The sequence below is a fragment of the Pristis pectinata genome, chromosome 17 (assembly GCF_009764475.1).
Source record: "Pristis pectinata isolate sPriPec2 chromosome 17, sPriPec2.1.pri, whole genome shotgun sequence".
Lineage (NCBI taxonomy): Eukaryota > Metazoa > Chordata > Chondrichthyes > Rhinopristiformes > Pristidae > Pristis > Pristis pectinata.
In genome coordinates this window covers 34,827,408-34,855,293 of record NC_067421.1, presented here as the reverse complement: position 1 = coordinate 34,855,293, position 27,886 = coordinate 34,827,408, and the positions used below count along the sequence as shown (strand labels likewise).

The following is a 27,886-nucleotide window of genomic DNA, read 5'->3' as shown; positions in this document are numbered from 1 at the left end:
CTAGATTCCAGTATCTACGGTCCTTTGTTTCTCTAGATCATTTCACCACATTGAGGTAGTACAAGGGAAAAGCAATAACAGAATGCAGAATATAGAGTTACAGTTACAGAGAAAGTGCAGTGCAGGCAGACAATAAGGTGCAAGGCCATAATGGGGTAGATTGTGAGGCCAAGAGTCCATCCTATCATACAAGAGGTCCATTCAGTAGTCTTACAACAGCGCGATAGAAGCTGTCCTTGAGCCTGGTGGTACGTGCTTTCAGGTTTTATTATATTCTGCCTGATGGGAGGGGGGAGAAGAGACAATGTCCAGGGTGGGAGGGGTCTTTGATTTTATTGGCTGCTTTTCCGAAGCAGTGAGAAGTGTAGACAGAGTGATGATGCCCCTATAAAACCTGAGCTTGTGAGTACATTGTTTATCAGAGAGGAAGTGGTGTCTCTGAAGACTCTCCAGGAGTAAATATTTCACAAATGAGCATATTCTTGACCTGAGGAACCCTATTAGCCAGAACGATTTAGGCATTAAGGATTGCCAGCGATGTCACTGCTACAGCAGCCAGTGCATGAAGATCTCAGCAGTTTAATGCTGGAGAATATTGTAGCAGATTGTGTGGCTGTTGATGGAGTTGAGCAGCTTTATGAATTTAGCAGTGTACCTCTTTAAGTAACAAACTATCTGCTGGAGGAACTCAGCAGGTCGAGCAGCATCTGTGGGGGGACAGAAATGGTTGACGTTTCGGGTCGGAACCCTGCATCAGGACTGAAATGGGAGATAGCTCGTATAAAGAGAAGGGGAGCGGTGAGAAAGGAATCCGAGTTGATTGGTGGACTGAGGAGGGGTGAAAGGTGACAACTTCAGTCCACCAATCACCTCGGACTCCTGTTCATTGACAATTCTTTCCCTCCCTCAGATGCTGCTCGACCTGTTGAGTTCCTCCCGCCGATTGTTTGTTGGTCCAGATTCCACCATCTGAGGTCGTTCGTCCCCCTTGAACTAGTGAGTAAAGCAGTTGGAGACACGAGAGACTGCAGATGCAGAAGTCTGGAGTGACAACCAAAATACTGGAGGAATTCAAGGATTTGCCCTCCATGGATGCTGCCTGACCTTCTGAGTTCCTCCAGCATTTTGTTCGTTACAGAGTGAAGCAGCTAACTGGCATGATGTGCTCCTAGTTTGAGTGAGGTTGTTCCAGTGGCCATGCTGTGGAGCTTTCTGTTCCTGTGTAATCCGGCAAAGGTAGAAATGGGATTCGTGCAAATAGACATCATTGGATGCTCGTCGGACATTGGGAAAAGTTGTGTGTGGAATGCAGCCGGAAGTGCCGGGTCCAATAATAGGATTGGTGCGGTTTCACCCAGAAATGTTTGCTAACTCCAGGTAAGATCGGAACTGTGTGGCCTGACATTGATTTTGTTTCATGATAAGCCATCCAGTTTCTAGGCTGAGAAAGAAACAACAATTCCATGTTTTCCCTGATCAGCGGATTTATAGGGAAGGTTTCTGAGCATTAACTTCTGTGGTCGGGCATTCATTGTTGACCTGTTTCCCGTGACTGGATTAAAGAAATAACTGGGCACGCTCTTTCTTTAAACAAAACTGCAGAGCTACGAGGAACAGGAGCTGCTGCGTCTCATTTACTACGGAGGAATTGAGGCAGAGATTCGGAAGGAAGTGTGGCCGTTCCTCCTGGGACACTACCAGTTTGGGATGAGCGAGGTGGAGCGGAAGGAGGTCGGTAACTAAGAACCACCTTGTTTAGTCTCGTAAATGCTCAGGACTGGGTTTGGTATTGGTTTATTATTGTTACTCATACCGAGGTCCAGTGAAAAACACTCAAGGTCAAGTTCACTGCCATATGCACAAGTACATGTGTGCACAGGTACAATGAAAAACTTGTATGCGGCAGCATCAACAGGTACATAACATTAGAGACACAACATTCACAAGAAAAATGTAAATTAAGCATTAATTATACACAATTATATAGAAAAGAACACAATTAGAACAAAAAATATCCATTGTAGTGCAAAGTGGTCATAGTGTTACTATACAGTTAGTGATTGGGATTCAATCAAGAATTGAATGGTTGAAGGGAAGTAGCTGTTCTTGAATCTGGTGGTGTGGTTTATATCAACGTTCAGGTGCTACGTAGTGGGAATGTTGGACAGGGTGAAAATAAAAAAAAGGTGCAGGAGCTGAAAATCTGAAATAAAAACAGCAGATGTTGGAATCACTCAGCAGGTCAGGCAGCATCTGTGGAAAGAGAAACAGTAAATGTTTCAGGCCTGCTACCTCTTGTGCGACTTAGACTAACCTGTTCCTCTTTCAGTTCTGAAGAAGGGACTCAACCTGAAACATCAACTGTTTCTTTTTCCACAGATAACACAAGATATTTATTTATTAGTCACATGTACATCAAAACACACAATGAAATACGTCTTTTTGCGTTGCTAAGAATATGCTGGGGGCAGCCTGCAAGTGTCGCCATGCTTCTGGCGCTAACATAGCATGTCAACAACTTCCTAACCCATACGTCTTTGGAATGTGGGAGGAAACCGGAGCACCTGGAGGAAACCCACACAGACAGACGGGGAGAACGTACAAACTCCTCACAGGCAGCAGCGGGAATTGAACCCGGGTCGCTGGCGCTGTAATAGTGTTACGCCAACCACTATGTTGCTGCCTGACCTGCTGAGTGTTTAAGGCATTTTCTTTGTTTTATTTAAGTTGCACTGGGTTCCTGATCCTGATCCTCTGACCAGCCCTGCCCTCCTTAAACTGGAGGAAGTAGGGATGTTTGGATTTCTCCATCTAGACATGCAAATGGAGATGAGTCACTTGAATGTCCTCTGTAAGGATGGCAGGGTTGGCAGAATCATTGGAATGAATGCTTTTGGGAGGGTGCCGCTGTGAGTGTGGAGAGGTTGGGGGAGTGAGTTCGGGGTGAGCTGACTTAAAGCAAATGCTCAGAGGTGGCAGGTTCGGTTAAAGGCGGCTCCTGTTCTCCTGCGTTCCCAGGTGGACGATCAGATGCGGAGCTGCTACGAGCAGACCATGGGCGAGTGGATGGCCTGTGAAGCTGTCGTCCGCCAACGAGAGAGGGAGTCTCACGCGGCGGCGCTGGCCAAGTGCTCGTCTGCGGTCAGCCTGGACGCGCAGATCCAGCGGATGATGCACCGAGATTCCACAGTCAGCACTGAGGTACGAGGGAGACAGAGGGAGGGAGGGAAGCCACAAGGCAACAACAACTTGCATTGCTATAGCATTCTAAAAGCGTAAAAACATTTGAGACACTGAACGCTTTTGTTAATTCTGCATTCCTGCTTGATCCAGGTATGTTTGATATTCAGATGACCCAGCATTGTAATCAAAACTAAAATTTGACACTCTGCCCAAAGGGAGATAGAGATTTGGATGTTTTAAAGGAGGGGAAAGTGACAGAGGGTGGAACTACTGCCTCACTGAGCTGGGTTCAGTTCCCTCCTTCAGTGCTGTCTCTGTGGAGTTTGCACGCTCTCCCTGTGACCGCGTGGGTTTCCTCCGGGTGCTCTGGTTTACTCCCAGATGTGCAAGTGGTTAATCAGCTGCTGTAAATTGCCCCTGGTATGTAGGTGAGTGGTAGAATTTTGGGGGGGAGGGAAGGTTTGATGGGAATGTGGGGAGAATAAAATGGAGAGTGTAATTGGGGTGTTTGATTGTCATTGCAAACTTGGTGCACTGTTTGACTCTCCAACTCCAGGTGGAGGGATTGAGGGAGAGAGTTCCAGAGTTCAGGGCTTTGCCAGCAAGTGTTATGTAGGCGTTCCTTCGTGGAAGTTGCAGCTGTGAGATAGATCCCACAACTGTGCAATCTTACTGCAGGTCATCCAGATAGGACACAGTGAATCAGATAAAGTGCAGCATTACACAGGGAAACCTGACAAGGCTGTTTCTAAAATGCAGGAACTTAATGCAATTTATTAAGACAGCGTTAACACTGCTGTAGTGTAAGTACAATGGAATTTCTATTTTAAAGTTTCTTCATTTAAATTTAAATTGCATAAAAATCAAAGGAAAATACTGAGGTGATGTGGCACTATCAGGCCTTCTCTTCTGTCAGGCTCAGTCGATTGATAGCCGGGTAGAGCAACCCCCAAATGGTCTTCGTTTGGCTTCCAAAGGCCCAGTTCCCTCTCCCAGGAGCCGGCTTCATTGAGAAGTTGGAATGCCACGTTGGTGGGATGCTCCCCGGGTGGCTTTAGGTGGGCGGCAGGAACCTTGCTGTTACCTGCTGATTAATTGGCTTTTCTCTCACCTTGTGAAAATAAAGCCCCTTACATCCAGGCATTCACACCTCATGCAGGGCAGAAGCTGCAAGAGATTGGAGATTGCTATCCAGTGTAGGCCATCCCTAGTTACGAGGGCCTGACTTACCTCACCCGTATATACAAACAAGCTCCCAATTCAAAAGTCCGATGTATGTCCATCCATTTGTTCCTACGAATGACAGAACTAGTTTCCACTTTTAGTAATTGTTCTTTCTTATCAGTCTGGTGTGTTTCTAATGCCGTTCATTACAATACGGTGGAGGTATGGTTATCATATCGAGTGATTTTTGTGTATTTTCTGACTTATGGATGTCTGTAAAAGTGGGACTTGTTTGTTCCCCCGGGACAGCTTGTAACTAAAGTCTCATCAGCCACCTCAGAACCCACAGAACTGGAGTTAGAAGCAGGTCTTCCTCCTCCCCAAGAAATTCTCCAAGAAGAAAATAACAGCCCAAAGTTGCTCGGGTGACACGGAGTCTGCAGGAACCCGTCTGATGTTCGTTTGCTGGATTTCCCTTCCTATCACCTCCCTCTGAGTGATTTCGCTCTTTATGTTTCAGTCTTCGCAGAGCTGTGGCTCAGACCGGCAGGACCATGCCCGGCTGCAGAGTGACTCCAGCTCAAGCACACAGGTAAATCCCCTGCTTCCCAGTGTCCCCTGCTTGAGATTCCTGGCTCATCCCTGTGTCCATGTTTCCACTTGTGTTGCTGAGGTGATGCAAGCGGCTGGAACAGAATATTGAAAGGCCCGGATAGAGCGGATGTGGAGAGGATGTTTCCAGTGGTGGGAGAGTCTCGGACCAGAGGGCACAGCCTCAGAATAGAAGCATGTCCCTTTACAACAGAGATGAGGAGGAATTTCTTCAGCCAGTGGGTGGTAACTCTGGAATTCCTTGCCACAGACGGCTGTGGAGGCCAAGTCATTGGGTATATTTAAAACAGAGGTTCTTGATTAGTGAGGGCATCAGGGGTTATGGGGAGAAGGCAGGAGAATGGAGTTGAGAGGGAAAAGTAAATCAGCCATGATAATCGAATGGAGGCGCAGACTTGATGGGCCGAATGGCCTAATTCTGCTCCTGTGTCTTACAGGACAAAGTGCCAGAGCAGCAGGTTAAATCCCATTTTGACTAATTGACCATTTAGTCCAATCATGGTCCAGCCCAGGTGCCTCACACACTAAATGCTGGAGGAACTCAGCAGGTCAGGCAGCATCTAGGGAGGGAAATAAACAGTTGACATTTCGGGATGAGACCCTCCATCAGGACTGGAAAGGAAGAGGGCAGAAGTCAAGAATAAGAAGGTCAGGGGAAGGGGAGGAGCACAGGCTGGCAGGTGATAGGTGAGTCCAGGTGAGAGGGGGAAGGTAGATGGGGGAGGAGGAATGGAAGGGAATGATGTAAGAAGCTGAGAGGTGATGGGTAGAGGAGGGAAAGGGTTGAAGGAATCCAGTGGGAAAGAGCAGTGGACCATGGAAAAAAAAGGTGGGGCATGGGTGGGTGAGGGGAAAGAGAAAGGGGGAGTGGGCCACAAGAATGAGGGGAAAAAAAAGGGGGGGGAGGAAGGGGAGGGGTTATTCTTTTCAGATACTTACACCGTGTTTCTAGGTTCTCATTCACAGCACCTCCCACCACTTTACAAGTGGAGCCTTGCTGCCAAGGCCTGTACATCAAGTAAAGGGTGGCGAGGTCAGGAGGGGGTGGCGCTGGAACTGAGTGTCAGGATGAATACTTGTAGAGCAGAGGAGAGAAGACTAAATGGGAAAGAAAAAGGGAGCCAGAGAAAAGAGCACGGAGTACTTTTATGTTCAAATTCAGTGAACCAGCCCAAGCTCTGTTCCAGTATTGAGATGATATAAATGGAGTGTATTAAGAGATCAAAATTAAGCATAGCTATTTACTTTAGGTGAATTGTTAATAGAGGTTTCCAGTATTTGTACTAAGATGGTAGGTTTAAAGAGCTGTCATCGAGCCTAGCTGCAGATGTGATCGTGTACTGACTGTTGTACTGTCCAGGATTAGACACCTGCTCCCTCTCCCCAACCTTCTACAAAGTCATGCACTTGTTAGGTCTTCTGTTGACACAAGGATCTAACACTTTGAACCACTGTCAACCAGCGTGTGGAAACCAGGGAGAGCCGGTGCGTCTTATCACAGTCGGGCTACATAGGCTGCTTGTCCCCTTTCTATTCAGGCTCCAGGAGTAGGAATGTGTGGAAGATGAGCAGGACATTGACCCTGTAAACTCCAGATGAAAACTTCGCACCACATCTAAATGGTAACATGCAGAACTGTCATCTCTCCTCAGCTTCTGGTTTTATGACCCTCTGAAGGGATTTTCAAGCTTTGCTTAAGAGGAAGATTAGATCCTGTCAAATATTTAATGGTTTTAGTCTGTGTCCCACGGTTGGGAGAATATTAACACATCAGGATGTTGCTCCTCACACACTGCTGTACTGGTGAAGCACTGAAAAGTCGCCAAGTTGTGTAAAATGCTTAAACATAGCTGAGTGGTGGCTTGGATAGATCCTCAGGGAACCCTCTCAGCCAGTTTACATGTAGGAATCTCCAGTAATTACCAATGCAACAGTGATGGGTGGCAGTGTAGACTGGGAGATAAATATTATCCAACACAGCAGGGAGATCTCCTCTGCTCTTCTTTGCAGTGGTGTCATGGGATCTTGTACAACCATCTGGGTGCTTGGATGGGGCCTCCATTTCACATCTCCCCCAAAAAAAACTCCCCTCCAACAATGCTCACTGCACTCCAGTGGCACGTTCCAGAGAGCGGGACTCAAACCCACTGCCAGGAACTGAAAGTCAAAAGACTGCAGATGCTGGAATTTGGAGGTTAAAACAGGAAATGTTGGGTCTACTCAGCAGGCCGGGCAGCATCTGCGGAAGGTGTCCAGGACCTGACACATTGCCTGTTTCTCTTTCCACAGATGCTGCTTGACCTGCTGAATGTCTCCAGCATTTCCTGTTATTATCAAAATCAGGTTTATTATCACTGACATATGATGTGAGATTTGTTGTTTTGGGGCTGCAGTACAGTGCAAAGACATAAAATCTATAAATTATAAAAATAAGTAGTGCAAAACAAAAAGGAGTAACGAGGTAGTGTTCTTGGGTTCACTAACCATCCAGAAATCTGATGGCGGAGGGGAAGAAGCTGTTCCTGCATCGTTGAGTGTGGGTCTTCAGGCTCCTGTGCCTCATCCCCGATGGTAGTAACGAGAAGAGGGCATGTTCCAGATGGCGAGGGTCCTTAAGGATGTAAAAAAATGGCACCGGAGAGAGGCGACTTTTTGTGTGCAGCTCCCAAGGGGATCATCAAACACTCCCGTTTACAACTGTTTTTATTTTAAGCCAACCACCTCCCAGTGCAGAGGAAGGAGTTCCCTCACTGCGACATGGTAGAGAAGTGTGAGTCAGATTTAGGATCCAGCAGTTGAAGAGCGCTCACCTACCATTTAAACATGGGGGGACTGTGTTACCTGTCATCAGGATGAGGTGGTTGTAGGAGAGTAGCTGGTAGTGAGGTGTAGGGCAGGTCAGACCAGAGTACGTGCTACTTGGTGGCTGAGTGGATGGTTCTGCAGAGGGTGACCACTACAGGTAGGATGTTGCTTGCTGCTCTTGCTACAGGTTAACTATCTTTGAATCATCTTTGCTCTCAGGTCTTTGAATCGGTGGAAGATACGGAAGGCGAACAAATGGAAAAAGAAGCCGGGACCAGTGGTGATAAACAGGTAGTGGCCATTCCGAATGGTGCTGTGCCTAACGTCCCCTGCTCCCCTGACTCTGGACACCCATCCTCATGTAGCTTCCCCACAACATCTGACTACTCGGAGCCCAGCTTCAGCACGGAGGAGGCAATGCAGTGCAGCCACCACACAGTCACCGTGAGACACGGGAGGGAGCTAAATAAAGCAGAGTCAAGCTCAGAGGAAGTACTTCTTCCCCAAGGAGTACCTACCCTACACTGGCTACCAGGAGGACTCTCTCTGCAGGATGAATCAGTAGCAGTTCTTGTGGCGGATGGATCTCAAGTAGTTCCTAAGGAGGATGAATTGCAAAGTGTGTGCCGTGCGTCAGATGGATCAGAAGTAGTCCCTGTGGCGGATGGATCGGAAGTACTTCCTAAGGCAGATGAATTTGAAGGTGTGCATTATATGTCAGATGGATCGGAAGTAGTTCCTAAGGCGGATGAATTGGGAGAGGTTCTCCAAATGGTGGATGGATCAGAAGTAGTTCCAATGGTGGATGGATCAGAAGTAGTTCCTCTGGTGGATGGATCTGAAGTAGTTCCTATGGTGGATGGATCTGAAGTAGTTCCTATGGTGGATGGATCAGAAGTAGTTCCTATGGTGGATGGATCTGAAGTAGTTCCAATGGTGGATGGATCTGAAGTAGTTCCAATGGTGGATGGATCAGAAGTAGTTCCTATGGTGGATGGATCAGAAGATATGCCCTGTGTATCAGATGGATCTGAAGTAGTTCCTTTGGTGGATGGATCAGAAGTAGTTCCAATGGTGGATGGATCAGAAGTAGTTCCAATGGTGGATGGATCAGAAGTAGTTCCTATGGTGGATGGATCTGAAGGTGTGCACTGTGTGTCAGATGGATTGCAAGTGGTTCCAGTGTCAGAGTTTGTGAGGCAAGATCCTCCTGGCAGTGAGGGGTCAGAAGGCAACCTTCGTACATCCAAAGCTGAAGGGACGGTGACTGAGGAAGGGCTGCTGGGGCGGGAGGAAGCACTGCCTGTTGGAGAAGGAACAGAAGGCTTCACCCAGCTGCAGACTGTGGCTGAGAGCAGCGTCCCTGTGGCTTCACCAGTCTCATCCACCGGGGTGACATATGCTGTGAGTACCAGGGTTTAGACATCACTGCGTCGTTGCTGTAGAAGAGCCGTGAGAGTCCGCTTATGACCTTCAGTATTTAGTCGAACGTTAGGAGAGAGCAGGAACCTGGTGTTGAGGCCAAGGCTGGATCAGCCATGATCTTATTGAATGATGGAGCAGGCTAGAGGGGCAGAGTGGCCTTCTCCTGCTCCTGTTTCTTATGTTGTTGTACGAGGTGTAAATCCAGTGTCTGTGATGGAGAATGGTAAATATTTTCTGTCCCATCTGGACAGTGTCCATATCCAGCAGATGGCAGTGACGGGCAGGGGACAGTCAGCTCCTCCGCAATGTTAGGCCTCACACTCGTGTTGGCTGGTCAGTCAGATGCCTAATGATGACGATTCATCAGGCTTGTTTGACACCTCCTTCCTAATACATCTAAGACAAGCTATCTTTATTAGTCATATGTACATCGAAACACAGTGAAATGCATCTTTTGCGTAGAGTGTTCTGGGGGCAGCCCGCAAGTGTCACCACGCTTCCGGCGCCAATATAGCCTGCCCATAACTTCCTAACCCGTATGTCTTTGGAATGTGGGAGGAAACTGGAGCACCCGGAGGAAACCCACGCAGGCACGGGGAGAACGTACAAGCTCCTTACAGACAGCGGCCGGAATTGAACCCGGGTCGCTGGCGCTGTAAAGCGTTACGCTAACCGCTACACTACCGTGCCTGCCCACAAGGTTCCCTTGGTACCTCCGTCCACTCTTCTCGTCATAGGTGGCGAGTTAGACTTACTCTACACAAGTACCAGACAGTGATCATCTCCAACAGGACTGACTCGAACCACCTGCTCTTGACCTTCAGTGGTATTATCAATGTTGTCCCCACCATCAATATCTCCAAGGTGACCACTGGCCGGAAGCTCAGCTGGACCAGCCAGATAGATATCGTGGCCACAAGTCAGAGGCTGGGTGTCCTCCAGTGGGTGACTGACCTTCTGATGTCCCAACACCTAAAGCCACCAGTTAGGAGCATGATAGAACACCCTCCACTTGCCTGGATGTGTGCGGTACTTATCAATGTCGTCACCATCCAGGTCAAACAAGTCGCTGCACTGCAGAGTCACTCCCTCCACTGCCAGCGCACTGTCTATAAAATGCAGAGTCACTCCCTCCACTGCCAGCGCACTGTCTATAAAATGCAGAGTCACTCCCTCCACTGCCAGCGCACTGTCTATAAAATGCAGAGTCACTCCCTCCACTGCCAGCGCACTGTCTATAAAATGCAGAGTCACTCCCTCCACTGCCAGCGCACTGTCTATAAAATGCACAGAGTTACTCCTTCCACTGCCAGCGCACTGCTCTGCACTGCAGTGTGTCCTGTCTATAAAATGCACTGCAGTTATTCACACAGGCTTCTCCAACAGTGCCTCCCAAACCCACAACCTCTACTGACAAGGGTGAGGGCAGCAGGTGAATGGAGACCACTTGAAGTCCGATACCATTCTGACTTCGAAGTCACCGTCCCTTCACCGCCACTGGGTCTGACTGCTGGAACTCCCCATCCAACAGCATGCAGTGACTTCACCAGAGGTACCGCTGCAGTTTGAGAAGGCAGATTGCCATTAGGAGTAAGCAAGGAATGCTGGCCTTCAGTGAGCCCAACCCAGAACGTTCCCCATGATCTGGAAGCCTTCTGGAGGTGACCGTGGGTGTGGGCCATGGAGGGTGGGAGACGGGTGGGGTGAGGGGATGGAGCCTCAGGGCCACAGCACCATTTCCGTCAGTGTTGCGGGTAATAACCTACGCCACGCCTTCTTTACGAATCTTTCAGCAAGAACTGCTGGACATGTACACCGTCAACCTGCACCGGATAGAGAAAGACGTCCAGCGGTGTGACCGCAACTACTGGTACTTCACGCCCAGTAACCTGGAGAAGCTGCGCAATGTCATGTGCAGGTACGTGGGCTGCTCCATGCTCCAATGACGTACTGCCCATGGAGTTCGGCGGGAAGAGTAAATCCCAGGATCACGGAAGGTCTGGTGGTCTGGTCAGCCTGGTACAGTTCATACACCTTTCCATGAGCAATCCAGCTAATCCCGCTCACCCACCCGGTCCCCTTAGCTCTTCCAAGTTCTTCCCTTCCAGATGCCGGTCCTGAACACTCCAGTTGAATCTACCTGAAGGCCAAAACCATTGGACCTCATGTCAAGCCTGAAGTCCCACACCACCAGGTTCAAGAACAGTTACTTCCCTTCAACCATTCAGTTCTCGAACCAACCGGCACAACCCTAATTACTATATCAGTAAAGCAACACTGTGACCACTTTGCCCTACAATGGACTTTTTCTTTGTTCTAATTGTGTTCTTTCCTATATAATTCATGTTTAATTTATGCTTTGCTTGTGAATGTTGTGTATTTAGAACATAGAACACTACAGCACAGTACAGGCCCTTCGGCCCACAATGTTGTGCTGACATTTTATCCTGCTCTAAGATCTATCTAACCCTTCCCTCCCACATAGCCCCCTATTTTTCTATCATTCATGTATCTAAGAGTCTCTTAAATGTCCCTAATGTATCTGCCCCCACAACCTCTGCAGGCAATGCGTTCCATGCACCCACCACTCTCCGTGTAAAAAAAACCTACCCCTGACATCCCCCTTATACCTTCCTCCAATCAGCTTAAAACTATGACCCTGATGCTATGTGCCTGTGATGCTGCGGCAAGTAAGTTTTTCATTGCACCTGTGCAGACGTGTACTTGTGCATGTGACAATAAACTCGACTTTGACATTTCCTCTTCTTTCGCCAATCACCTTCTTCTGTAACCATGGAACATTTCTATCTACCCTGTCCATTCCCATTATTCCCACATCTTTATCAGATTCCCTCAGTCTTCTCCATTCCAAGATGATTGTTTAGCTGCTTTCTCAACCTGTCCTGCCTCACATTCCCCAGATTCCTCTGTCCTTGCATCTCTTCTTAGGATGGTGCCTTTTAGTTCTTGCTTCCTCCTCTCATCCCTGCTACCAAACTGGAGCACTCCACGTCTCGGCATTACCTTTCATCTGCCATTTGCACGCCATTTCCGCCATTACTATCCCCTTCACAGTTCACTAGTTTTGAGTCACCTGCAATTGACTGGCACTGGTGCTCAGTTTAAGATGGGTCGACGACCCCTTCCGGCAGGTTTCCCTTCCCAAAGTACAGCTGAGTTTGCTGCTCTCTCTGACCTGGAGTGTCCAGGAAGTGAAGTTTTATATCCAGGACACTCCTGGAGAGAGAGAACTGAATGGTGAGATTGGTGGCTGTGGGGATGGGTGAGGGGTGAGGGTGGTGGGGGGAGAGTCATGGGTGTGGAGATTGTCCTCACTTTCTTTCATTTCTATTGTCTAAGAGTAAATCAGCCAGTCAGCAGTGTCCGTTTGCTTTGTGGTAACTGGGTGCTACCCATATGTAATTGAGACAATACAAAGGTAGTTTGCTCTCCCAGTAACTCTTCCCCCAGCTCCCTCTCTGTGTTAGTGTCCTGTAATGATTGTTTCCTTTAACATCTGTTCATTCATTTTGCAGTTATATCTGGCAGCATTTGGAGATTGGTTATGTACAGGGGATGTGTGATCTCCTGGCCCCTCTGCTTGTTGTTCTGGACAATGGTAAGTTATTTATTTATCATTACCTTTGCTGCTGGTACACTTCTAACTGAGGTCAATTTTTAAATCAGTTCTGATTGTCAGTAATAATTTTAAACCAGATTTCTGAGTTAATATTGAGTGTACTTTCATGAATTTCCTGTTATTCTGTGACTCCAGTTTATTTATATCTGCTTCTGTACTGTCAGGAGAAACTCTCCAAGCTCGTTCCTCTATTCAATTTGGTCGTCATAACTTGTATCATAACATATGTTTGCTCTGCATCCTTTAGCATCCATAAACAATAAAAATCTGTGGATCAATTTTAAAATTTCGGGTCAGGACCCTTCTTCAGGACCGCCTGCTTTTTTCCACGTATGCTGCCTGGCCTGCTGAGTTCCTCCAGCAGCATTGTGTTTTTCACATTGGAGAAACTAATTTGTAGCACCTCCCAAACCTGCTCACCTCTGTCAGTCAGAAACACAAGGGCACCAGGTGCAGGGGAACAATATCGCCTGCAAGTTCCCCTCCAAGTCACATAAACTACCCTGACTTGGACAAATATCGCCGTTCCTTCATCGTCACTGGGTCGAAACCCTGGAACTCCCTCCCAAACGGAGCAGTAGTCCAAGAAGGCAACTCACCACCACCTTCTCGTGGGTGTTTCAGGCTGGGCAATTAATTCTGTTCTTGTCCATTTTCTTATAAAATAAACCTGTGTGGAGAAGTGGTTCCTGACATCACCCTTGAATGGTTCAGTCTGGATGATCAGGCTCTTTCCCTTGCTTTGGACATCCCCATCCATCTGAACTCTGTGCTTCCACAGTGAGTACATTTACAGCCTGGGTTGAAACTATTTCCAATATGTAGATACTAATATTCCACTAAGGGCTGAAGTATTAGGAATACTTTAAGTTAATACCAATCCAAAACCTGACGTTGGAACAGTGCCGCACTTTTTAAGACCATTAGATATAGGAACAGAATTAGGCCATTCAGCCCATCGAGTCTGCACCACCAATCAATCATGGCTGATTCGATTTTCAACCCCATTCTCCTGCCTTCTCCCCGTAACCCTTACCAATCAAGAACCTATCAATCTCTGCTTTAAATACACCCAATGACTTGGCCTCCACAGCCCTCTGTGGCAACGAATTCCACAGATTCACGACCCTCTGGCTGAAGAAATTCCTCCTCATCTCAGTTCTAAAGGGACGTCCCTTTATTCTGAGGCTGTGCCCTCGGATCCCAGACTCTCCTACTAATGGAAATATCCTCTCCACATCCACTGAATTCAGGCTGTTCAGTATCCTGTAGGTTTCAATGAGGTCCCCCCTCATCCTTCTGAACTCCATCGAGTACAGGCCCAGAGATATCAAACGCTCATCGTTCGTTAGGCTTTTCATTCCTGGATCCCAGGCACTCCCAAGTACTCCACTGGCGGTAAAGTGCTTTGGGACATCTTGAGAGGTGCTACCAAAATGCAGCTCGTACACCGTAAAGTGTGTGTTCAGCTCTGTTTCTTCACCAGGGCGGAACTGGAGGAAGCTGCTCCTTGAGAGGTGATTCTCATCCACCCCAACCGCAGCCCCAGAGTCCGTGAGGACATCAGATGAGAGGTGCAGTCTGTCCCCCTCCATACTGACCCTCTTCCATTCTTGCTCCCACACAGAGGCCATGGCGTTTAGCTGCTTCACACAGCTGATGAAGAGAATGAACCAGAACTTCCCACACGGTGGGGCCATGGACACTCACTTTGCCAACATGCGTTCTCTCATTCAGGTACAACTTGCTCCTGGTCCTTGTACCCTTTGGAATTCCAAGTAGTCCTCCACACAAGTTGGGCAGAGCGAAGGAGTGATAACCAAACTTGTACAGAACCTGGCTCAGACCACATGTGGGAGTGCCGGACTCCATATTCAGTAAAGGATGGAGGCCTTGGGCAGGTCTAAAACGGGGCCTGGTTGATGCACGTGGATAAACGTATTTGAGAGGAATCCAGATAAGGGAGAAGGAAGTTTGGGGGTGGGGAGGAGTGGCATTTATTGATGGGGAGAGATGGAGTAAGTTTGGAAGAGGTCTGATGAAGTACGACCATTGGCACGGACCTGGGGCCTGCTTCTTTTATTGCTAATTTATTGGAAAGGGTGTCACTGACAGTGCTGCCATTTATTCTCCGTCCCCAATTTTCCCTGAACTGAGGAGGCAATTAAGAGTCAACCACACGGAGTCACGTACAAGTCTGACTGGGGAAGGACGGCAGTCTGTTATCGCCGCTGCTTCTTCATTGCCGCATCTAAAGCCACTCGACAGCACCATGGGGACTCTCTTCACCAGAGGGACTGCTGTCGTTCAAGAAGGTGGCTCATCCCCACCGTAGAGTCACACAGCACAGAAACCATAGAACAATACAGCACAATACAGGCCCTTCAGCCCACCATGTTGTGCCAACCTTCAAACCACACCTAAGACTATCTAACCCCTTCCTCCCACATATCCCTCTATCTTAAATTCCTCCATATGCTTATCTCTTGAACTTGACCATTGTATCAGCCTCCACCACCACCCCAGGTAGCGCATTCCATGCACCAACCACCCTCTGGGTGAAAAACCTCCCTCTGACGTCTCTCTTCAACTTCCCACCCATTACCTTAAAGCCATGCCCTCTTGTATTGAGCATTGGTGCCCTGGGAAAGAGGCGCTGGCTGTCCACTCTATCTATTCCTCTTAATATTTTGTATACCTCTATCATGTCTCCTCTCATCCTCCTTCTCTCCAATGAGTAAAGCCCTAGCTCCTTTAGTCTCTCCTCATAATCCATACTCTCCAATCCTGGCAGCAGCCTGGTAAATCTCCTCTGCACCCTCTCCAATGCCTCCACATCCTTCCTATAATGAGGCGACCAGAACTGGACACAGTACTCTAAGTGTGGTCTAACCAGAGTTTTGTAAAGTTGCATCATTACTTCGCAGCTCTTAAACTCGATCCCCCGACTTCTGAAAGCTAACATCCCATGATCTTTCTTAATTACCCTATCCACCTGTGAGGCAACTTTCAGTGACAGGCCCCTTAGCCCACCCCATTCATGCTGACCATCAACTACCCATCTGTACTAGTCCAATTTACCTTTCCATGGGCTTTTTGGGATAGGCAACAGTGCTGGCCTTGCCTTCCCCAAAGAATGAATATATTAAAGAATAATTTCTTTTCTGAAGGATATTCATGAACCAAAGGTGATGCCCTCAGATATTCATGAACCTAAGTGACCACACTTAGAGAACAGAGAGATTGGGGTCCAAGTACATAGGTCCCTCAAAGTTGCCTCACAAGTGGATAGGGTGGTTAAGAAGGCGTATGGTGTGCTGGCCTTCATTAGCCAGGGGATTGAGTTCAAGAGCTGCGAGGTAATGTTGCAGCTCTATAGAACTCTGGTTAGACCACACTTGGAGTATTGTGTTCAGTTCTGGTCGCCTCATTATAGGAAGGATGTGGAGGCTTTAGAGAGGGTGCAGAGGAGATTTACCAGGTTTAGAGAGTATGCATTATGAGGAGAGACTAAGGGAGCTAGGGCTTTACTCTTTGGAGAGAAGGAGGATGAGAGGAGAAGTGATAGAGGTGTACAAAATATTAAGAGGAATAGATAGAGTGGACGGCCAGTGCCTCTCTCCCAGGGCACCAATGCTCAATACAAGAGGGCATGGCTTTAATGGGTGCGAAGTTCAAGGGAGATGTCAGAGGAAGGTTTTTTACTCAGAGAGTGGTTGGGGCATGGAATGTGCTGCCTGGGGTGGTGATGGAGGCAGGTACATTGGTCAAATTCAAGAGATTACTAGATAAGCATATGGAAGAATTTAAAATAGAGGGATATGTGGGAGGAAGGGGTTAGATAGTCTTAGGCAAGGTTTAAAGTTCAGCACAACATGGTGGGCCGAAGGGCCTGTATTGTGCTGTACTGTTCTATGATTCAAAGGGTTTTTTTTAAAACAATTCAGGTTATGGTTACCTTAAGGCTAGCTTTTTGTTTATAAAAACATGGGAAACAGGAGGAGAACGACAGCCAGCTCCTCGAGCCTGTACCACCATCCGTAAAGGGTAATGACTGATACAATCTTGGCCTCAGTACCACTTTCCTGCTCTGTCCCCACACTCCTTGACTCAGATGTCTGTCACTCTCCAGTTTGAACGTGGTGGCCTGGAAACGGGATCAGGGTTCCACCAATCACCTCGGGCTCCTGTCTCACCACCTCCCCTTCCCCTCTTTTATATCAGCCCTCTCCCCTCCCCACTCTCAGTCCTGATGTAGGGTTTCGTCCCAAAACGTAGATGATTCCTTTCCCTCGACAGATGCTGCTCGAACTGCTGAGTTCCTCCAGCAGGTTGTTTGTTGCTTCATCTTGACCTCATTCAGTGACTCCCCTTCACAGCTCGCTCGCTCTCTCTCTCTCTCTCTCGTAGAAAATTCCAAAGATTCATGAGCCTCTGAGAGAAGAAATTGCTCCTCTCCATCTGAAATGGGCAACCTGTTATGCTGAACATGTGCCCCCTAGTTATTAGGTACCTTCACTAGGGGAGAAGTCCTCTCAGCATCCATCCTCCAGAGTCTAAGATGTTTCAATCAGATCACCTCTCATTCTTCTAAACTCCAATGAGTATAGGCCCACTTAACCCATCTATATTCCTCTGCCCTCTCTTCGTGTCCTCCTCACAACTTGCCAATACATCTGTTTTTGTATCATCGGCAAATTTGGTTACGATACACTCGGCCCTTTCGTCCAGTCATTGATACATCCGTGATCCTGTTGGTGCAATGTTCCGTTACCTGAAGTAGTGTCAGGATAACACAGCAGATGCATCACCTTGGTTTCCGGCAGTTGTAACAGTTAAATCTGGGGGCTCTCCAGCTCGAGACGTGGCCTCACAGCACCAGAGACCCTGGTTCAATCCTGACCATGGATGCTGTCTGTGTGGAGTTCTCCCTGTGACAACCTGGGTTTCCTCTGGGTGATCTGGTTTCCTCCCACATCCCAAAGGCATATATAGTGGTATAGAACATAAAACACTACAGCACAGTACAGGCCCTTCGGCCCACAATGTTGTGCTGACATTTTATCCTGCTCTAAGATCTATCTAACCCTTCCCTCCCACATAGCCCCCTATCTCTCTATCATTCATGTGTCTGTCTAAGAGTCTCTTAAATGTCCCTAATGTATCTGCCCCCACAACCTCTGCAGGCAGTGCGTTCCACGCACCCACCACTCTCTGTGTAAAAAAACTTACCCCTGACATCGCCCTTATACCTTCCTCCAATCACCTTAAAATTATGTCTCCTCGTGTTAGCCATTGTCGCACTGGGACAAATCTCTGACTGTCCACTCGATCTATGCCTCTTATTATCTTGTACACCTCTATCAAGTCACCTCTCATCCTCCGTCGCTCCAAAGAAAAAAGCCCTAGCTCGCTCAACCTATCCTCATAAGACATGCTCTCAAATCCAGGCAACATCCCGGTAAATCTTCTCTGCACCCTCTCTAAAGCTTCCACATCCTTCCTATAATGAGGCAACCAGAACTGAACACAATACTCCAAGTGTGGTCTGACCAGAGTTCCACCGAGTTGCAACATCACCTCATGGCTCTTGAACTCATTACCCCAACTAATGAAGGTCAACGCACCATACACCTTCTTAACAAACCCATCGGCAATCTGGGGACGTGGACCCCAAGATCCCCCTGTTCCTTCACACTGCTAAGGGTCCTGCCATTAACCTTGTATTCTGCCTTCAAATTCAATCTCCCAAAGTGTATCACTTCACACTTATCCGGGTTGAATTTGACCATTGTATGTATTTGACCATTGTAAGTTGCTCCTGGTGAGTAGGGGTGGGAGAATTTGTGTGGGGGAGGGGGGGAGTTGTTGGGAATGTAGGGAGAATAAAGTAGAAGTAGTGTAAAGGGGTGGTTGATCATCCGCTTGGACTTGGACGGGTCTGTTTCCATGCTGGCTCACTCTATGATCCCCTATGGTTCTCAGTCATGGTGAGGGTAAGGCCGCAAGCATCTGTGTTGTGGAGGAACTGGGACTGCCAAGGGTGGGAGAGAAAAGAAGCAGTTAGCGGTGCAAGGTTTGGACTAGAGGAAGAAAGAAGTTAACAGAGGTCTCCACCCTTTCGAGTTGCTGGCAGCAGAGAAGCAGAGATTGGAATGTAGGTCTTCAGAAAGTGAGGGGCGTGCGGAGGAACACTGGTGCACTTGGAGCTTTGGAGTCAGGGTGGATTGGTGGGGAGCAACCAGCAAGAGTGAATGGTTGGAGAGCAGGGCGTGGTGGTGGGGTGGTGTCGAGCTTACTCTTACAGAAAGGCTGCCCTCCCTAACGAGATCTGTGTCCTAGATCCTGGATTCGGAGCTCTTCGAGTTAATGCACCAGAATGGGGACTACACCCACTTCTACTTCTGCTACCGATGGTTCCTGCTGGACTTCAAGCGAGGTACGTGTTTATGGTGGGCTCTTCTCCCTTTACGTTAAACCTCACTGAACCCCACGTCTGCTACCTGATTCACTCTGCCTCGAGCACCCAGTTGGGCACCGAGAGGCTTTGAGACGAGCAGAATGGAGTGCTCCTCACCCTGGGAAAGTCCATGCAACACCAACCCCACTGAACCAAAGGCAACCATTGTCTTGAGGTTTTATTGTAATTCATTCACAAAGCTTGAGCACCTCCAGCAAGGTGAGGATGTATTACCCATCCCTCATTGCCCTTGGACAGGGCAACTTGCAAACATATTTCAGAGAACATTTTAGAGTCACAAGAGGCCCAAACTGGGCAGGGAGGGCAGATTTCCTTCCCGAATGGACATAGGTGAACTCTGTGAGATTTCAACAAGCTTCATGATCACTGGTGCCATTGGTATTAATTCCTTTCTCTTCAATGGAAACCCAAATTCCTGAAGCAGATTATCTGGGTTTGTCCTGTTGTTGTTTGTTGAAGCTCACTGTGTCTCCTCCAATACAGAGCGACAGCAGTTCCATAAGTACTTTGTTGGCTGTGAAGTATTACGGGACGCCCTGGGGTTGTGAAGGGTGCTCTGGAGGGCGCACAGCAAGTGAAGCTGTTGCCCTACATCTCCACTGACCCCAGTTCAATCCTGAACTCAGGCGCTGTGTGTTTAGAGTTGGCCTGTTTCCCCCCCCCTTTCCCCCCCCCACCGGGGATGGGTTTCTGCTGGGTGCTGCGGTTCCCTCCCATATCCCAAAGACTTGTGGGTCGGTGGAATAATTGGCCGCTGTAAGTTGCCCCGGTGTGTAGGTGAGGGGTAGAATCTTAGGGGAATTGATGGGAATGCGGGGAGAATAAAATGTGATCACTGTAGGATTACCAGTGATGGGAAAGTCACTGGAGGATTACCATAGTGCCCGGTGATGGGAAAGAATCACTTAAAGACCCCACTTTCAGTCCGGTGACTCCAGCTAAAACATGTCTCAATATCACACTGAGGATTTCACCCCCACATCCCCCCACGCTTCAGTAACTTGCTGCCACCCACATAGACAACAGGTTAGTAATGAGGCAGGTTAGTCATAGTAAAACTGACTGGAATGATTACAAATTATAATGGGTGATGACAGTTTCCAAAAAAAGTCTCCTGCACTGTTCACGTATAATATGGGGGAAATTGATGGGAATGTGGGGAGAATAAAATGGGATTAGTGTCAGATTTGTGCAAATGGGTGTTTGATGATGGGAATGGATTTTTGGCTGTGCCTGTGCTCTGTGACTCTGTGAGAAATGCAGGTCTCTCTTTCCCGTGGAGTTTCAGCAGCTTGTCTGTTTTCTCCCTCTGTGCAGAGTTGGTCTATGATGACGTGTTTTCAGTCTGGGAGACCATTTGGGCAGCAAAGTTCACCTCATCCCCGCACTTTGTCCTCTTCATCGCACTGTCAATGGTGGAGCTTTACCGAGACATCATTCTGGAGAATAACATGGACTTCACGGACATCATCAAGTTCTTCAACGGTGAGTGAGAGGACGAGCTGCAGGTTTGTTGGGAGCCCCAAGGAGTCCCCGCTGGGCACAGCTGCGGACAGGCGAGCTGTCTGTAATCATCACCATCAGAGAGGGGAAGAGTAAATGAAGTGCCGCCACTGTGCCTGCACAGTTGGGGAATGGAGGTCACTGCAACCACTGCAGCAGAGGGTTAGAGCAACAGGAGTGGGCCGTTCAGGTCTGTTCTCTCATTGGAGTTGTTCCTGGCCAACAATTACCCTTGATACCCAACTCCATGTATCTTATTCTGAGCAGCTCATCCTGACGGGTAGCAGGCAGTGTTGTTAGAAGAGTGAATTCCACCCTTTTATCCATGTGGAATTCACATAATAACCTGGTTGTAATCTCTCGAAACCTCCCAGCGGAGAAGAGACTTCATTACTTATTACAACACAGACAGAGGCCATTCAGCCTATTGGATCCATGCCAACTCCCAACAGAGGAATCCCATCAGCCCCATCCCCTGCTTACTTCCCCTGTGGCCCTGAAATTTAAGAGATTTATTTATTTATTAGTCACACGTACATCGAAATACATAGTGAAATGCGTCTTGTCGCGTTACTGAGAATGTGCTGGGGTTCTTGTTGGCACCACACTTCCAGCGCCAACATAGCATGCCCACAACTTCCTAACCCGTATGTCTTTGGAATGTGGGAGGAAACCGGAGCACCCGGAGGAAACCCACGCAGTCATGGGGAGAACGTACAAACTCCTTACAGACAGCGGCGGGAATTGAACCCAGGTCGCTGGCGCTGTAATAGTGTTATGCTAACTGCCTTTTTGCCACTTACCTACACAAGGGGCAATTTACAGCGACCAGTTAACCTACCGACGTGTCTTTGGGATGTGGGAGGAAACTGGAGCGCCCAGAGGAAACCTGTGCAGTCACGGGCAGGACGTGCAAACTCCACCCAGCTAGGATCGAACCGGGTCCCTGGGGTTAACAACTGCCCCAACTTGCCATCCACTTGGAATTGGACGAGTTGTTCACGGGGCCAATGGCCAAACACCACCCTGAAGGTTGAAACCCTCCCCCCAGAGCCCCTCTGACTTCTGACCCCCCCCCCCCCCCCCATTTCCCTTCTTGCCTTCCAGAAATGGCTGAACACCACGACACAAAGCAAGTTCTAAAGCTGGCACGTGACCTGGTCTACAAAGTACAGAAGCTGATCGAAAATAAATGAGGAGGAAGAGCCACAGCGAGACGAGGGCATCCAGGCCGCTTCTCGGCAGAGGAATTGTGGGTGAAGCCTTAGGGCGATCTAAACGTTGTCATTTATAGTGTTGCGTTTGTGCTGAGACCTCTGGTTTAGCCACTGCGTGCTTTGGGAGCAATATTAAAGACTCTGTTCCTTTGTTCCTGTGAGGCCGCAGCTTAAACACCCCTGTACTTCTCCATTTAAGTTGCTGAGTCTGCTGTTTCTGCCGGCTCCAGGGGCCCCTGTCCCTCTGTGTGCGGTCTTTTCTGTGTTCTTACTCAGTGCGGCGGAGGATGTTGAGATGCTGGGGACAACCTGTCTAAAGGTGAGGGCACCAGGCTGTAAGGAGATGATCTTTATCATGCAAGGATTATAGAGTTCGATCAGGAATGACAGTCAATGCGGAGAGTGCAAAAGGGTTCAACAGGACAGGGAGTTGGACAATTTCTGAGAAGCCAAGTAAACAGTGGTTGACATATGACAACGATGGATTGAGCTTGTCGGGCTTGTTCTTAATAAGCTGCCATTCACTCCCTATTGTCATCCCATTGTGTGTTTAGGGATTAGTTTTAGTCCAGTGCCAAGATTCTTACACAGTAGCCAGCATTGGGTTCATGGACTGCCATTCCATTGCCTGCTTGGGTAGTGTGTAGGGATCAGCTGCAGGATTCACTAGCCACCACCAGGGGGCTGCAAATGCCATGTATGGGGACTATTTCCGTCTGGTGCTTCTTATTCAGACTGAAGCCCCCAATCCTGTTCCTTGCAGGGTCCGTTCACTCCAGCATTTACCATTTTCCCCTGGTTTTAATTGTCAAGCTTCCTGTGTTCTTTAGAGACTTTCCTCAGGTCCACAGCGAAACCATGCTCTTTCATAAGTTCCCTTAGTTTGAATTCGATTTAGGGTTGGGGTCACAGTGGCTCAGTTGGTAGGCATCTTGCCCTTGACGCTGGAGGTTCTGAATTCAAATTCAAAGGCATCTTTTGGATCCAACCTTCAACCAGGTCAGGAAAGCAAGATTACTTGGTTGCTCTTTAGAAGAAAAGCAAGCAAATTCTAATGAAAGCAGGATTCCGCCATATGTCTCATCGAGCTCACTCTGCCATTCAGTGAGATCACCATTGATTGTGAGTACCCTCAGTGACTGAGCATCCACAGATCTCCAAAGTGGAGAATTCTAAAGGTTTGGAACCCTTTTCCTGAAGAAATTTCACCTCATCTCAGGCTCAAATGTCCGTCCGCTTCTCCTGAACTGACCTGTCTGAGGAAGCAGCCTCTTGAGAAATGTTAGTTCAGTTGCACTAAAAATATAGTACATTTCAATAAGGTCATCTCTCATTCTACTAATTACAGAGAATTTAGACTCAGTCTACTGATGTCTACAGCCAGCTTGGTTGGCATGGACAAGTTGGGCCTGTTTCCGTGCTATTTAGCTTTATGACTCTATGACTCTCCATACAACCTCTCTTGAAAGTTAGCCGTTCCATTCCAGGGATCACACTGAGGACTTGCTCCAGGGGAATTAAATCCATCCTTGGGAAAGGAGGCCAGCACAGAACTCCTGTGTGACCTGACCAAATGCCCCATTTAGGCAACCCCTGCGTTAAGGGGGTTGCCTTCCTAAAAAAACGGGCTGTGTTTCCATTCTCCATAATGCGAGGCCGCCCCATCTTTGCTTGCGTCAAGAAGCGAATGTTGAAAAAAAATTAATTTTATGTTGACTTATTTTCCCCACATTCTTTTTCCCCACACCCTCACACTCTTTTTTCCCCACACATAAGTTCCGTGACAGCGAATTTTGGTACGTAGCTCAAATTCTTGGGTGGTGATTTGTGAACACTGTAAGAGCGAATTTCCATGATCTGAGCAGGCGTAATGTGGGGCTGGCTCACCTATATATTTGCAGTAGCATCCAATCCCTCTTATGATCCAAGCCCTTTCAATATTGGCTAATAAACCACTGGTCTTTTTTAATTGCTCCAACTTCTGTACAAGTACAAGGCCAACAGGTTACGGGTGACCTGACTTGTGGAATTCCAATGTTACGCCAATTCTCCCATACATTCTTAAAGGATTTTTCAAGATAGTAGTAATAATGATGAGATGCTTCATTAATGACTGGATACATGATATATTCCACTAGTTTAATTGTGGGCAGTGTTAGGGTGATTATTTGGTGAAACAGTAGAATTATAGCATGTCGCGCAATACGATATGAGTAGCTATAGTAACCAGACGTTTCTGGCTATTGGAGAAATCAGCTTATGCAGAGTTTTCGGGAACCGAACCCTCACGTAACCCAGGGACTGCCTCTACACTCAGGCACCAGCACAACACTCGCACGCCTTGTAAAATTGAAGCTGCTTTTCTCTCCTTCCAACCCTTCTCTCTCATCAAGGTAAACTCCCTGTCCCTCTACGTTAGTGCTGCTCATGGGATCTTTCTGTGTGAAGGTTCGTACTTCCTACAGTAGGCAAACTAGGAGCAGGAGTAGAGCATTCGGCCCCTCAAGCCTGCCCCGCCATTCAATGTGATTGTGGCTGATCTGCTCAAGGCCTCATCTCCTCCTCTGTGCCAGATCCCCATAGACTCAAATCCCTGATATTTCAAATACTTGTATACCATCACTTTAAATACTTATACTAGCCTCCATAACTCTCTGGGCCAGAGAATTCCAGAGATTCACCACTCTCTAAAAAGGAATTTCTACGCACCTCAGTTTTAAATGACTGGTCCTTTATCTTTTACAACAAGTCAAAGTCAAGTTTATTGTCATCTGCACAAGTACATGTGTGCACAGGCGCAATGAAAACCTTACTTGCAGCAGCATCATAGGCACATAGCATCAGTTAAGCAGCATTCACAAGAAAAACATAAATATTTACAAGAAAGAACACAATTAGAACAAAAAAATACATTTTAGTGCAAAGTGATCAAAGTGGTCATAGTGTTGCTAAACTCTAGTGATTAGGGTTGTGCAGGTTGGTTCAAGAACCAAATGATTGAAGGGAAGTAGCTGTTCCTGAACCTGGTGGTGTGGCACTTCAGGCTTCTGTACCTCCTGCCCGATGGTAGCTGCGAGAAGATGGCATAGCCCAGATGGTGGGGATCTTTGATGATGAATGTTGCCTTCTCGAGGCAGTGCCTCCTGTAGATACTCCCAATGCTGGGGAGGGATGTGCCTGTCATGTCTTGGGCTGAGTCAACTACTCTCTGGAGCTTCTTATGTTCCTGCGCATTCGAATTACCGTACCAGACCATGATGCAACCAGTCAGCTGGGCTCATTGGGAACTGGAGGTTACTGGGGAGAATTGGGATGGGATGTGTTGACAGGAAGAGGGAGATGCGGGCACGAGTGAATGGCTGAGGTCATTCCAATAAAATCCTTAGCAAAGACTCGGTTTGGACACCCAGACGCCCTCTGGAGCACACAGCCAAGGTCTAGGGTGAGTAGGTCATTACCACAGTTCTTCGTAGAGTCGTAGAGTTATACAGCACGGAAATAGACCATTCGGCCCAACTCGTCCATGCCAACCAAGTTACCTACCTGAGCTGGTCCCTTGCCCGCGTTTGGCCCATACCCCTTTCCTATCCATGTACCCGTCCAAATGACTTCTAAATGTTGTAATTGTACCCGCCTCTACCACTTCCTCTGGCAGCTCATTCCATACACCCACCACCCTCTGAAAAACCTGCCCCAGGCCCTCTTTAAATTTTTCCCCTCTCACATTAAACCTCTGCCCTCGAGCCTTAGACTCCCCTACCCTGGGGAAAATACTGTGACCATTCACTTTATCCACGCCACTCATGATTTTACATACCTCTAAAAGGTCACCCCCTCAGCCTCCTACGCTCCAGGGGGATAAAAACCCGGCCTATCCGGTCACTTCTTGCAACTCAAGCCCTCCTGTCCCCAGCAACATCCTTGTGAATCCTCTCTACACTTGTTCCTGCTTAATGAGGTCCTTCCTGGACGACCAGAACTGCACACAGAAGGGGAAATAGACATTGGCTGTAAAAGAAGTGGGAGAGGTGGATTACTTCCTAAGGGCCATCAGATCACTGCTTCACAGCACTGCGGTTTCATTTCCATATATAAAGCCCCTCTTCTACTTGAAAGAAACGGATCCGATGAATTGTGCTCGGTGGTCCTGGGCCCTGAGGTAGTTGGTCTTTGTGCAGAAGTTGTTTTGATCTTTCCCCGTGGTTGTGCTGGCCTGATACGTGGAAATCCAGAGCCAGCTGGTGTTTCTAAGAAATGGCAGATCGATTGCAAGGTGGAAAAATCAACGGCTCGATTCTTGATGAACATACAACGTGAGTCAGCCGCTTTCCAGCTTGTCATTGGCTCTCGGTCTGTTTCGTTGTTGAAGCCGTGGTGAGCTCATGAAGTTCTAGAGAAGGGTTCAGACCATGTGGTGTCATGACGTGTCTATACCACTGGGTGCAGAGGCCGTGAAGCGATGATCCCACCCTGTCCCATTACCAATACCACCTTCCCCAATCACCACCCACAGATGCCCTCCAAACCCATTTCTTGGAAGAAGAGTCTCTGGAAAAGACTGGGGGAATTCTACAGTTCCTTACAGCAATCACACAAGCACAAGGAGACCTTGGTTATCTTAACTAACTTACAGCTTATCCCTCCAACAAGGAATGTTCCCTCCATTCACGGAATGTGTGTTGCAGCCATCTCAGCTGACACTGACTTCCTAGTCTGACTGTCCACACTATCTAATTGGATTGTATCCAGACCATTCAAAATGTTAGCTTCCATCTAAGCCAGCTGTGTATCCCTGACACTGGCAACTGTCTTCAAAACCAAGAACTCTTACGATTTTGTATCATTCCAGACACTTGCCTCATCAGCTGCCCCTGTGCCTTGATTTTGCCCATTATCTGAAGGAACCAAAACTGCAGACAATTTACTCAAAGAGAGAAGTGGGAGGGAGGTATCACACCAGGCATTGTCACTCCCAATCTAAGCCACAAAGAACCTTCTTTATTCCAATATAACACTCTGGATTTTCTGTGATCCCTGCAATCTAAGCTAAAACCATCTCTACTTTCTCTAGGCACCTTCAGTTGCTTGGGCAACTATCACCAGACCCAAGGTTGTTCAGTTACTCTCAGTGGGTCCTGGGGAATCAGGAATTGGGAGAGAGGAACAGAGGAACTCAGGAACATTACAATCACTGAGGAAGTGGTACTGAGGAAATTGGTGGAGGTGAGCGCTGACAGGTCCTGATCGATATCATCCTAGGGTCTTAACAGAAGTGGTCGGCGAAATAGTTGATCCATTGATTGTAATTTTCCAAAATTCTAATGTTACATTAAATTGGAAAATAGCAAATTTAACTCCCTTATTCAAAAAGGGAAGGAGACAGAAGGCAGGAAACTACAGGCCAGTTAGTTTAATATCTGTTGTAGGGAAATTTTAGAAGCTATTATTAAAGACATCACAGCAAGGCATTTTGAAATATTCATGTCATTCAAGCAAAGTCAACATGATGTTGCGAATGGGAAATCACGTTTGAGCAATTTATTGAAGCAATAGATGTTCTCTTGCTGGTATCTGACATTATTGGAGTCCTCTGAAAAAGTAACGTGCTATGGATAAAGGCGAGCTGGTGGATGTTCTATACTAAGATTTATAGATTTACATTCGATGAGGAGCTGCATTGTCGGATCCGGTTATTTTCGAATCCGCAGCTTCTTTCAGGAGTCCAAGAATGAGTTGAAAACAACTTGGTGCTTCACAAAGTTTTATTGGAAAAGTTTAAAACAAAGAAACAGTCACAGCAGATGGCACTAGCTTTACTACTGGGAGATGAGCCGAGACAAAGGAACTAAAGGTGAG

General features: G+C 47.7%; 1 protein-coding gene across 1 annotated transcript in view; it reads left to right on the top strand.

The window, feature by feature from the left end:
- sgsm1a (small G protein signaling modulator 1a) overlaps positions 1-27,886 on the top strand; it is a 97,112-nt gene extending 69,226 nt beyond the window's left edge. The window contains exons 16-25 of the mRNA XM_052031975.1: positions 1,603-1,731; positions 3,019-3,201; positions 4,868-4,939; positions 7,984-9,168; positions 10,983-11,107; positions 12,726-12,808; positions 14,457-14,566; positions 19,172-19,268; positions 20,628-20,795; positions 21,921-27,886. Coding sequence (XP_051887935.1) covers positions 1,603-1,731; positions 3,019-3,201; positions 4,868-4,939; positions 7,984-9,168; positions 10,983-11,107; positions 12,726-12,808; positions 14,457-14,566; positions 19,172-19,268; positions 20,628-20,795; positions 21,921-22,009 — 2,241 coding nt within the window. The 3' untranslated portion in view covers positions 22,010-27,886. The remainder of the gene's footprint in view (positions 1-1,602; positions 1,732-3,018; positions 3,202-4,867; positions 4,940-7,983; positions 9,169-10,982; positions 11,108-12,725; positions 12,809-14,456; positions 14,567-19,171; positions 19,269-20,627; positions 20,796-21,920) is intronic.